We start from the raw sequence: 13,660 nt of genomic DNA, 5'->3' as shown, positions 1-13,660 counted from the left end.
GGGAAATCGTACACAAATCATACACATCGGCTGATCGTGTGCAGATCGCCATGTGTGTGGCCACCTTTACATTGATGTAGAAATATCTTACAAGCATTTAAATCCTTAAAAAAAGCCAAGAAAAAAAATGTGGGATGGAAGCTGCTCTGCTATGTGGAAAGGTGAGGATGTGCTGAATATATAGAAGTGGTCTCTGGACCCTCTACTACTGCTACAAGGTGTCAAAATCACAACCATTTCTGGCTATCACAGCACAGGAGGATTCATCTCTGGGAAGAGCAACCTTGTCACATTTCTCCCTTCCCATACTGTGTATTATTTTTTTAACATACTGAACAGATTGATTATCTAAACTAGAGATGTGCGCCTCCCCCGTGTTTTAGTTTTGGTTTTGGATCTGTATCTCCTTGTGTTTTGTATCTGGATTTGGTTTTGCCAAAAAACCCTTGCGTGTTTTGGTTTTGGATCTGTATTTTTTCTAAAAAAATCATAAAAACAGCTAAAATCACATAATTTGGGTCTGTTTTTGTTCCTACAGTATTATTAACCTCAATAACATTTATTTCCATTTTTACCAGTCAATTGTGACCACCTCACAGCTCACAATATTGATTTTTTCATCTAGTTTAGGGCCAAAAGGTTGCATTCAGCTAGCTGGCTGACTAAGCTAAGCGACAGCAGTGGGCAGCACTAACATGTGGCAGTTCAGCTTCCAACAAGGCACAGAGTGGCATTGCAGTGGTAGACAGGATGATAGTTTAATAATACGACCCCTAGGAATTTTAAAAGCCAAGAATGTTTTCCTTAACTAGGTCAGAGGCCTGACGGAATTGGAATATGTTTATGGACTCAATACAGGGAAAGGACGTAAGGATTGATTAGTTTTTAATTTATTCATTTTAACATTTTGTTTCTTAAAAAAATGTATTAGGAAAGATTAATCTAGGATCGAGTTCTTCAGTTCCTAAAATATATCTTTGATCTGGAGGAGGTTTTTTAATTTTTTATACATCTAACAGAAATGAGGTGGACTTGCTTGTAGAGGTGCTGCTAGCGTTTACTTTGTACTCAGGGAGGTTGTTAGGGATAATGGGACCAAGACTTGCTGTTTACATCAGAGGAAAGCAGCCTGTATTTCTTCGGTTGAACTAGAACTCCCAGCATCTTTGATGTTTGCTGGGCCTACTGGAAGTTATTTATCAAAAACAGGTGGCGTGCTTCAGGTTACCTCAGCTTGCTTTACGCACTGTATGTACCATGTAAATGTGTTTGTATGTGACCAATATACACAACTATTTTTTGCATTAAACATATTTGAACTTTATTGCACACATCCTGGCAGAAAGATGCACTGTGCTGCTGCTGCTGCTGCTCATATTTGCCCACCTCATCAACTTGGTGGTTTAGAATTTTTTTGTTTTTTAAATGAAAGGGGCATACAGGAGATGCTGTCTGTGGCCATTACAATTTCTGGACATTCATAAACCATAAAATTAAAATGTCAGGCAGCAATGCCCCAAACAGCACATAATGCAAAGAAAAGAGGTGCAAGATGGAATTGTCCTTGGGCCCTCCCACTCACTCTTATGTTGGATATATGAAACAGGACATTCACAGTTTAACAAACCAATCATTTCAGCAACAGGGACTGCCACTTGTGGCTGAAATTATTGGTTTGTTTGGACCCCCACAAAACAAGCTGCCAATGCGAAGTGGACATTGGTGGCAATGATCCCATACACAAACTGGCTTACAACATAGGTAAGATCAGATGTCGTCATCATCATCATCCCCATCAGTGTGTACTGTACATCCTCTTCTTCACACAATATTAATTCGTCCCTGCTGGAATCCACCATTACAGGCGCCTCTGTTTTTTTTTACTTAATTGCTGGTAAAGGTCTTCCTTGTGGAATTTGAAATTAATTTTGATGAAAATCATCTTTTCCACATTTTGGGGAAGTAATCTCCTATGCCGATCACTGACAAGGTTCCCGGCTGAGCTGAAAACTCTTTCAGAGTACACACTGGAGGGTGGGCAACTTAAGTAAAGCAAAGACAGTTTGTGTAAGGGACTCCAAATTGCCTCTTTTTCCTGCCAGTAGTGAAATGGACTATCTGACATGCCTATTTGGATGCTATCCCTAAAATAATCATCAACCATTCTCTGAATGGTGACCGTATCAGATAAAGTCATGGTAGACATGTCACTAATTGTAGGCAGTTCTCAACCAGATGTCATTAGGTTTTACTGACTGATCTGCATCACCGGCAGTTGGTCTCTTAGGAAAACTTAAGTTTTTTCCTGGCAGCCACAGAATCTGAAGGAGATGCTGCTGTGTCACGCGCCGCTTGAGCTGACAATTTTTTCACCAACAGCTCTTTGCATCTCTTCAGATTTATGTCTGTCGAAAAGAAAGACACAAGGTATGACTTAAACCTAGGATCAAGTATGGCTGCCAAAATATAGTGATCTGATTTCAAGAGATTGACAACTCTTGGATCCTGGCGAAGCAAATGAAAGACTTGATCTACAAGTCCGACATACTAAGTGGAATCACTCCATATCAGCTCCTCCTTCAGTTTCTCCAGCTGCTTTTGCAAAAGTCTGATTAGGGGAATGACCTGACTCAAGCTGGCAGTGTTTGAACTAACTTCACATGTGGCAAGTTCAAAAGGGTTTGAGAACCTTGCACAACATGGAAATTATTCTCCACTGCGCTTGACTAAGGTGCATTCCCGCTCCTTTCCCTATGTCATAGACTGTTGTGTAGTCTTGGATGGCTTTTTGCTGTTTCTCCATCCGCTGAAGCAAATAGAGAGTAGAATTCCACCTAGTTACTACCTCTTGCTTCAGCTGATGACGGCAAATTCAACAGTACTTGCTGGTGCAGCAATCATCGACACGCAGTTGCTGAATGTCAAAAATGTCCCGAAATCTTTCGGGCCACCGAGAGCATCTCTTGCATGCCCCTGTCATTTTTTTAAAAATGTTGTACCATCAAATTAATTGTGTGAGCAAACCATGGGACAAGTTTGAATTTGCCCAAATGTAATGGTAGCACAATATTGGTGGCATTGTCAGAAATCACAAATCCCGAGGAGAGTCCAAGTGGGGTAAGCCATTTTACAATGATTTCCCCGAGTTTTTCTAAGCGGTTCTCAGTGGTATGCCTCATTCAGAGTAACCTGCCTCTGAATGAGCTGGCATCTGTTAGATGCTGCTGCTGTTGCTGTTTGCACTGTTGGAGGCAATACACCTACCCAGTGGGCTGTCACAGTCATGTAATCTTTAGTTTGCCCTGTCCCACTTGTCCACATATCTGTGGTTAAGTGGACAGTGGGCACAACGGCATTTCAGAGGACACTAATAAGGTTTTTTGTAATGTCCTTGTACAGACTGGGAATTGCTGTTATAGTGAAGTGGAATCTAGAAGGGATATGGTAGCGGTGGACACAGGACCTCAATTAACTGTCTAAAACCCACTGCATTAATGGTGAATACTGGACACAGATCTAATACCAGCATAGCTGTTATGGCGTCAGTAATCCGCTGTGCAACTGGGTGAGTGCTGTCATACTTGTTCCCCCATGCAAAGGATTGTTTGACAGTCAATTGTTTTACTAAACTACTAAAAGTAGTCTTCTTCCTGGTCCCCTTCTGGGATGAAGATCCACTCACAGCAGCAGCAGCAACAGGCATAGCACTCAAGGATCTTTCTGATGGATCACGGATAGGAGAGGTGTCAGTCATTCTTATAAGATTGGATGCAGGACTACTTCCGATCATGATTGAGGATGTTGATGATGATGCAGGTGTTGGTGGTGGAGATTGCAGGTGCTTGGATCAAACAGAGAGAAAGGAGCAGCTAGGTGACACTGGACTGATTGTTACGTTTGTAGCCAAAGTTTCTGAATTTGAAAAACACTTTTGAATTTGATCAATGCGCTGCAAGTGACATAACAGGGAGGAGGTTCCTAGATGGTTAAGGTCCTTACCTCTACTCACTCTTGCTTGGCAAAGGTTACAGATGTCTTGACAACTGTTGTCTGGATTTGGGTGGAAATAATTCCACACGAGAAGTGGATTTTTTGTCTTTTGCCCCAGCATGACAACAATGGGTTCATACCATGGGCAACAACAGTTGCCTGATTTACACAAACAACATCCTCATCATCAACATCCTCATCAGCCTTGTTAGTGCCATCTACATAAATATCCTCCTCATCCTCCTGGCGCAATTCCACAGAAGCATCCTCGATTTCTACGTCAGCATGTTTACTTGTGCTGCTTATCCCCACAATTGCAGGGGGTACACAAATGGTGGAAGGAGGATCCTCTTCAAGTACAGTATTAGAGAGGTCACGCTCACACATGGCAACCGCGGACACAGTTGGACTCTCCTCTGGGATCTGTGACTTTTCTGAGCACACAGTTGGTTCATGTGCCTTAGCGATTTTAATTTCTTTGACACTTCTACATGGAGAAGGGCTTATATCATCATAAGATGCAGAACCACCAGTCATAAATAAAGGCCAAGGCCTTATACTTTCCTTGCCACTTTGTGTAGTAAATGGCATATTGCCAATTTTTTGTTTCTCTGCAGCTAACTTAGCTGTTCATTTTTTTTCTTTAACACTGTAAAACATTGCTTTTTTATTTTGCCTTAAGTCCTTGGGCATCAGCCTTTGTAGATGATGTTGTCAGCCTTGCATCATCATCATGACTGCTGGCAGCAGCTGCAAGACTGGTATGTGATTCCTTCTCTCCTCTCATTTGAACATCCTCCATATCAACAAACTTACACTTCGGTCTGACCGGCAGTGTCACAGAGGAATATTTTTTTTTACACTGGGGAAGAGCACCCCTGAATGAGGCAGCAGCCCTTTGATGATCAACACAGACAGCACCCCTTTTTGATGGACAACAAAGCACCACTGCCGTGTTCGGACAGACCACCTGAAGAGTCACAAATACGTGGACAATAAACTGCGGCAGTGTCACCATACAATAATAGCGCAGCTAAGTTGCTAACACACACACAAAAAAAGCACTTTCATTTATTTTAAACTGGGGAAGAGCACCTCTAATTGACAGAGCACCCCTCTGGACAACACAGCACCCCTTTATGAACTGCAGCCCTAGCCTGATGTAAGGACACAAACACAACAGCAGCCACAATTAATTGACAGGACAAGTGACACAGCAGCTGCAGCACCCACTGAAGGAAGCCCCCTTTATGTACTGCAGCCTAAGCCCCTTTCTGGACTTCACAGCAGCAGCCTTCAGGCCAAGAACCTGACTGGACACATAGACTGAGTGACTGACAGTGACTGACTACATCTGCTATATTCTCTCTTTTGCCTCGTTTTGAGATCCAAGTCACACGGGAAAACCCAGGCCTAGCTCGGTTCTCGCCTCAGATCTGGAAGTTCGGGTGGGTCTGGTTCTCAGAGAACCGGACACGCTCATCTCTAATCTAAACTTACCTCACTTCTCCAGTTATTATAAAGATAGACACAGTAGTGAGTGTAGTGTGGATACCAGCCTACAGCTGTATGGCTGTACACCAAAACAGGAGATGCCAAAGCAGCTTCTTGGATCAAATGCATCAAACAGTTGGGATAGAGCCATGTGAAATAGTGTTGCTAACAGATGGATCTCTGCTGAGGAGTGCTGATGCAGCTATGAATGTGCTACTCTTCTCCTTTATAAGAGCTATGGAGTGGCACCTGGTGTCCCTGTCACACTATGATTCTTTTGACTGAAAAATGATGCAGCTGCATATTGGGGTTTATTTGCCGTGGAAATGTCAACTTGTCCTGTAAGGGAACAACAGTCTGACTTAACAAGCTCCAAAAAGCTTGGCTTCTGGAGCATGTCTCAGATAGCTAATGTCATCTCTCCTAAAGAGCTGTAGGACAGTGTAAAGAGATCTCGTTTGATTCCTCTGCTTCTTCAAATACTTTTGTGCACATGTGCTGACCTGAGGTTGCGCATGAGTAGAAAACAGCTGGGACAGAACACGTCACTGTAATCTTCCATCACAGTGGTGAAAGAGTAGGTTTTACCATTCACTACTTATGAAAGTTGCTGTCTCAGCATGAAAGTGATAGTAAATAGTCACAATACTTTATCTCTTATCATCACAAATAGCGCCAATAAGAGATGTTCACTACATGGGAATATTTGCAAAGGGTCTTAAAGAGACAACTATGTCCAATGAAGTTGTATAATGTAATTGTATAAAGGAATTTGTGCTACTATAACATGCAGTCTACCATAACATTTCTACATTAGCGTACAGCAGTTTCCCAAACTATGACATTAGAGTCCAGGTTTTGGGGATATACATTCTTGAGCTCAGGTGATTTAATTAGTACCTCCAGTCAATTTGATTTAACCATCTTGACTCAAGCATGGATATCCTTAAAACCTGGACTATAATTGCGGAGTTTGGGAAACTCTGGCATACAGTCTGCCTGAAACTTTTCTACCAGGAACATTTCTACTAATACTATACCTGGAATGTAGTGTGGAAAACAATTTAATTATCTAAATGACAACTTTTCATCAATTTACCCTTTGTATATCATTTAAAAGTGAAAGTAAATAATCTTTATCTTTTCTTAGAATGTTCAAGCAAAAGAGATCAAGGTGTGACCAACCCCTTCCATCTTCTCTCGAATGCAAAATTTGGCATCCAACCATGAGTTCTCTATCGCTTGCGTATGTGCCTATATACCAGGATCCATGTACTGTAATTTCCTTCTGGGTGACGTAGAATGGCAATAACTCTTGCCATTTAGATGGTCATATGCAGGCCATTTGTCTGAATAAATCACTGAACTAGATTCACATATTGCTGGATTATTGGGGTCAATGTATTTCTGCACATGAAAATAGCAGCGATATGATCCTTGTTTGAGAGCAAAAATCAAAGGGCCATCAATTCTACTTTCATGGTCTTTTGTTTTTTACAAGTGCCTCAGACACATTGAACAGAGGTGCATGGTCATCAGTTGGCAATCTTCCATGATTATATTTTCACCGACCAGCAAATCTTGCTTTGTCAGTTTGTATGGGGTTACCCGCTGTGCCGACCATCGTACCTTGTGCAACATGACAACAATGGATCCACATACTCAGCACATATTGTAGCAGTCAGTTATAGTATTGCTCGATTTGCCATTTAGTATCATTGATATAATCATCAATATTTCCAACACCAAAAATAAAATCAGTTTAAAAAATGCATGATACTTTTTGTTACTATTTGTATAATAGAAGAGTGAATTGTCTTTACAAATAGATCATGAAGTCTGTTACCCTTTTCAAGAACAGCTAAGTACAAGCCCATATTAGAAATCGCTGTCACATTTGTTTTATAGCAAGACAGCACAACATCGATGACAAGGCTCAGCTTCCTCTAGAAGTTTATGTTCACTTATATACCCAACTGCACTGTTTTCGGTAAAAATCTTCCAACAACATTGTAATGGCATCACATCAGTTGGTAGACCACTTGCAATAGAATACACAACAGTTGGTAGACTGTATGCTATTCAGGGACAGTTTAAGAAAGGAGAGGGCCTGTGTGCAGTATCCATGTGGGCCCTCCTCCTCTCTTGACAATGAGGTTGCTGAGTAGACTCTAGGTGGCAGATTTACTAAATCTCCTAAAATAGACAAGTGGTGATGTTGCCTTTGGCAACCAATCAGATTCTGTCTATGAATTCTCTATTGTATTCTTGAAAATGATGAGCAGAATCTGATTGGTTGCTGTATACAACACCACCACTTGTCTGTTTTAGAAGCTTTAGTAAATCTACTCCCTAGTGCACTGTGCCAGAGTCTACTGCGCATACAGAGATCTTTGGAAATATGGTAAGTAAAATGTATGGGTGCCGGGTGTTCTGTGTGAGCCCCCCTGGACCCAGGGGCCAATGTGCACCACACACCCAATGAAGCTATAGGTGGACTGTACCACTAAGGCATCAATACGTAGAATATTTGTATATACAGTAGCAATGAAAACCTTCACACATTTATTTACCAAGCTTTCAACTGTCATTCTCCTGATCTATGGCCATTGTGTATGTTTCTAAAATGCAATTATTTTTACGTTTTCCTAACATCTGGGGATGGTACTCATTGACTCTTAAATAAAGATCCATGCTGGGGTATTATTCAGGCTAATCATTGCACTTTGTAGGTAGATATGATATAAATTTTTAAGGAACAACCATATGGATATTACTGTATGCCGCTGCCAGCGTTCATTCTTTACAAATAAGCCAGCAAAGACTGTGTTCTAAAAAACAGTAAGGCGGCTCCAATATGTTGCATTGTTTTCTTCCCTTACAATTGATAATAATAATAATGAAACCACAAGCATGACCCTACTGCAGGGACCATTATCCCTCTGCTGAGGCCCAAGGAAAGTAACAAAACCTGTTACCATGGCAACGCCTTCATGTGACAAAACTAAAAGCCGCAAAGAAAGAATTAAAAGGAAAAAACCTGTGCTGAAAGTTGTTGTTTTTTTCACTTATCTTTTTTTTTGTGCTGCAGTTTATGACAGTAATAATAGCTTCCACAGAGAATCATTGAAGGCAAGCGCAGAACACAACAGAGCTGTTATCACATAGATAATAGACATTTAAAACTTGGCAATATTGCTTAGTCATTACGGCACAAAACACATGGAGTTAGGAGTGTCTGTTTGAAAATATTACCAGGTTTTTACGTTTTCAGGGCAAGGAAAGAGGAAAAAATGACACGGGAAACTGTGGATGCAAATGCAGCAGCAATGAGTCGCAGCTGACATATTCTTGTGGTGACAGGCTGCATGCTCCTTACAGGACCTGTCTTTTAAATGACAAACCATTGCTTTTCCACTATGTTTTTAGTCAATTCAAATCAGCCACAAAGGCCATTTACTTCTCAGAGACATATTCAACGTCCAATTCATCAAGTGTAGTGGACTGACATATGTGCCAATAAGAGCTATTAGCAAAAAATATGTCACTTTATCTGAAGCTGGGCTAACATTATCAAATGGACACATTTATTCTTGGCTGCAATATTTATATGCCTATAGTGAAGCATCAAAGTGAACCAATACAAATGCAGAAAATGTATTTATACATATATAACCCGTAGAAATTGCAGTTTATTTTAACGTGCCGCTATACCACTTCCTGCTTCGCCTCTTTACCGAGGCGAAGCAGGAAGCACTACCAATGAGATGTAAGAACATCTCATCGGCCGGAGAGGGGGAGCGTTAACTCCCCCCTCCGGCGCTACCCGTTAGAGACAGCAGTGCATCAGCCTAGCACTGATGCGCTGTGTCTCTGTATCGGCCGGCTCCACTGAGCATGCGCGGGATCTCGCAAGTATTGCGAGATCCCCGCGTGGAGCCCTGGAGCCGGCAGCCGCCGCAGCAGGGACAGCGCTGTCCCTGCTGTGGGGATAGGCTAGCGCTAGGCTGTAGCTGTCGATAACGACAGCTACAGCCGGCCGAACAGTCAGACGATCTGACCGTTCGTACATAGCCCAGGCTATCGGCGCTGCTATCTTGTAGATAGCAGCTCCGATAATGACAGGGGCGCATAGCGCCCCAGTCATTTACCGCCCAGACCCCCGATCATGCATGGGGGAGAAGCGGTATCAGCGCACTTAACGTGCACTGATACCGTTTCTGGGCTTCATACATCTACCCCAGTATGTCCTGCATGAATTTATTACAGTTACAATCTCTCTTATGGAAGTGCTCTTGATAATGGCCTGTATTATTGTTAAGTTGCATTATTAAGTTAAGTTGCATTTTGTTGTACTGTGCTTTTATTTATTTTTATTTTATAAAACAGGACAAAGTACTAGTACTTTATGTCATATACATAATACATTCAAAAATATAAACTAAAAGTTCTGTCTAGTGTGAGTAGCTCTGTGCCTTCTTCCTGCTTCTACCCTGTTGCAGCAATGTCAGATAATTAAATATAGTACGTATTACCTAAAAATAACAGGTTCTTTATAAATTCTGTTTCTATAATTTTTGTTATTTGTAAATCACAACACCATCCAGTGTGACAGCACAAAAGAAGGACTGGGCTGAAATTCAGTTAAGTATTGGAGCACTATCTACCTAATACCAGCAGCATATTCTCAGCAGGATGATAAAAGGAGGGGTGTTTTATCACAATGACAAGTGAGGACAGAGATAATATCAATCAGTGTTGTGTTGCCTGTCAGTCTACACATGGATTAGTAAAGGTGTAGGAGAAAGGTTTAAGGTAGTATAGCCATCTGATATTTAACAAATCAAATTATTATTTTATATACTTCCAATCTGTCATGATTTTAGAGGGATGGTACCGATTCATGGACCTCAAAAGTGACAGAATTTCAACTAAAAATTTGCACTTTTGGGAGACTGGTGACAAGGTCAGACTGGTTTGGGTGGGGTATGCCATATAGGGGGGCTGGATAATTTTGTCATTATTTCCTTTGCCTAAATATTGGGAGGTATGCAATTGGTGGCCTATTTCTTTACAGGTCAAAGGGCTGCAATTATTTAAAACCACAGAAGGCCAGGTGATTAGTATATTTAGTTCACCGAGAAGTGTCAACTTTTTCACCCACTTTACTAGACATATTTGTTAAATAATGCCCTTATCCAGCATTTTAAAATTGTCTGGTACCACTTTAAAATAGTTTATTACTTTCTTTTACTATATTAAAATTTTTATATAGTCACCAATATTTTTGTTATCTGAAAGGCTCCACCAATGAAATGGCTTTGGTGACCGATATGTAGGGAGAAGTTATGAAACCAATGGACTGTTAGGAAGGATGCACAACATTCAATGGGACTTTGATTTTATCAAGATTTCTTAAGACTTATGTGAATGAGGCAAGTGCTACAGAAAGGAATAAGAAATATTATTGTGGTGAGGATGCCTCTTGAATGGTGATACTCCAAAGAGAGACATTTTTACAGCATTTGAGAGAGCGTAAACATTTCTAAACAGTAACATATTAATAATATCATATTGCTTAGTTCTTTACCTCTGGCATCTTGACTCTTCCCTCTTGAAAGGAACATGTTTGGGGGTCATGGGTACACACATGGCGATATTTACACCAATGACACTGATATGGACTTTCCACACAGGACAGGCATCTGAAAACAAAAAGTACATTCTATAATGTAATTTCACCCTTTACCAGCTCAGATTAGACACATCTTCAGTGGGAATGAACTGAGTGTAGTAGGAAATAAATGACAAGTGAGTGGCCCACACACATATATACTGATACTGGGGGATCATCCTGTGAAATCAGGTCTTTGGGGGTTGGAGAGAGATAAAGTACCAACTAATCAGCTCATGTCATTTTACATACTGAAGGGGAGATGTACTAAGACTTTGAAAAGTGATAAAGTGGAGAGTGATAAAGTACCTACCAATCAGCTCCTAACTGTCACTTTACAGGCTGTGTTTGAAAAATAACAGTTAAGAGCTGATTGTTTGGTACTTTATTTCTCTCCACTGTATCACTTTTCAAGGCTTAGTATATCTCCCCCTGAGTGTTAAAAATAGCAGTTAGGAGCTGATTATTTGGTACTTTATCTTTCTTCACTTTATCTCTCTCCAAACTTTCCTAAATATCCCCCTTTGTCCTGACTGCAAGGCCAGGCGGGAGGTATATCTTGTTCATGGTGCTCTGCAAAGGGTTGAATACTTGTCACTATATTTAACCCAATGAGTTTGCTTACAGCCTGCACAGATGAATTAGATAGAATGCGTAAAGTGACAGTCCCATTAAAATCAAACTGTGTGGAGGTCCTTTTAAAAAGAGTACTAATTTCAAATATATTTTATAGAAATTGTACTTAATATATATAACACACAATGGATTCCAGATATATGATGCAGAAATGGAAAATAAAAAGAGTTTGGTAGTTCAACTATGTATATTTTCAGTCAGTTCACATATGGTTCCCTTTTACACAGTTTTGGGAGCAATGTAGAAAATATGTTTTATTATATAGGAATAACTTCCTGTGAAAACATTATTAAATTCATGGTTGCTTCAGTGAAGAAACTGCAGCAACTAATAAGAAAATCTTAATTCAATAACTCGCTCAGTTTATCAGGTGAACCTCAGATGTGTTTTCTTGTTTTCTATCAAATGTAGAATCTATTTGGGCTTGCTCAGCTTCCACCTACAGTTGTGTATGGCAATAAAAACTGATTTATCCTCGAATTATGTAACCTATTACAAACAATAAACAGGAGATCCAAAATCTACACTCTATTTTCTGATGCAGCAACATTTTACATTCCTTACATGCAATGCAAGCTTTTTTTAAAATGCAATATTTATACATCACTTTATTAACAGCAAATCTTGAGCAAATCCTACAGCCACTACTGATCAATTAGATCTGTAAGTCGGACCAGCAGTTCCCCAAATGTGTTTTCTAAATATTCACAACCCTGGCTGAGGGTCACAACGGCGCCCTCCTGTGGAACACACGTCGCTTCATGACACCGCAAATACTGTTTGTTAAATTTATTGGTAAGGAGGCAAGGCCAGGCCGCTTGGCAGCACTCGGGTCTGACCAGGCTCTCTAAGTCCCTGAATATAATATCTAGGAAATGGACATTCCTAGATCACTCCAGCACATTAATGAGCTGATTGAACTGAGAGCAAATAAATAAGAAAATAACTTTGTGTCTGGAACAAACCATGTTGCAATGCAGGGGGTACAATAATAATAACAATAATAATAATAATAATAATAATAATAATAATAATAATGTTATTTATATAGCACTTTTCTCCTAAAGGACTCAAAGTGCTTTACATTTGCCTTTACAGCACAAAATACAAAACAAGCTTAACAAGGGACATTAGTGAAATGCTTGGGTTAATAGGTGAGTCTTGAGTCTATTTTTGAAGAATTCTAGAGTGGAGGCCTCTCGAACTGTGCGGGGAAGCGAGTTCCATAGATGCGGAGCCACAATGCTTACAGCTTGACCCCCAGATGAATTCTGAGAGATTCTAGGTACTGTTAATAGTCCTTCATCAACGCATCGCAGTAATCGAGTGGGACAGTAAGAGATCAGAAGCTGCATCAAGTACCTTGGGCCATGGTTATCTAGGGCTTTGAAAGTCAGTAAGCCAGTCTTGAAAACAATCCGCCATCTGACAGGCAGCCAGTGAAGGGAGTAGAGAATGGGTGTTATGTGGCTGGAACAGGGCTGGTTGGTTAATACCCTGGCATATGCATTTTGTACCATCTGCAAGTGTTGCAATAGTTTTGCTGGGAGACCAAGGTAGAGGGCACTGCTGTAGTCTAGGCGTGATGATATAAATGCATGTATGACTTTAGGCAGATCTTCTGAGGGAATTAAGTGCTTGATTCTGGCTATGTTCCTCAGATGAAAGAATGAGGATTTGATTGTGGCTTATTACTGATGTTTAAGTGTCAAACCACTATCCAGGACAACACCAAGATTCCACAAATGTTCATTATTTTGTAGTTCTGAACCCCCAAGCGTTAGTCCTGTTGGTTGGCTATGCTGTAGCCTTGTTCTGTGACCTATAATAAGGACCTCTGTTTCATCAGGGATGAGACACAGCGAA

General features: G+C 40.6%; 1 protein-coding gene across 1 annotated transcript in view; it reads right to left on the bottom strand.

Moving 5' to 3' along the window:
• Positions 1–13,660, bottom strand: part of PLXNA4 (plexin A4) — a 774,189-nt gene that overhangs the window by 171,261 nt on the left and 589,268 nt on the right. Inside the window, exon 9 of the mRNA XM_088468696.1 lies at positions 11,075–11,189. Within this exon, the coding sequence (XP_088324822.1) occupies positions 11,075–11,189 (115 nt within the window). The remainder of the gene's footprint in view (positions 1–11,074; positions 11,190–13,660) is intronic.

This window comes from Taudactylus pleione, unplaced genomic scaffold (assembly GCF_031769625.1).
Source record: "Taudactylus pleione unplaced genomic scaffold, aTauple2 ptg000086l, whole genome shotgun sequence".
Lineage (NCBI taxonomy): Eukaryota > Metazoa > Chordata > Amphibia > Anura > Myobatrachidae > Taudactylus > Taudactylus pleione.
Note: the sequence above shows the minus strand (reverse complement) of the source record. Positions and strands in the feature narration are given on the sequence as shown.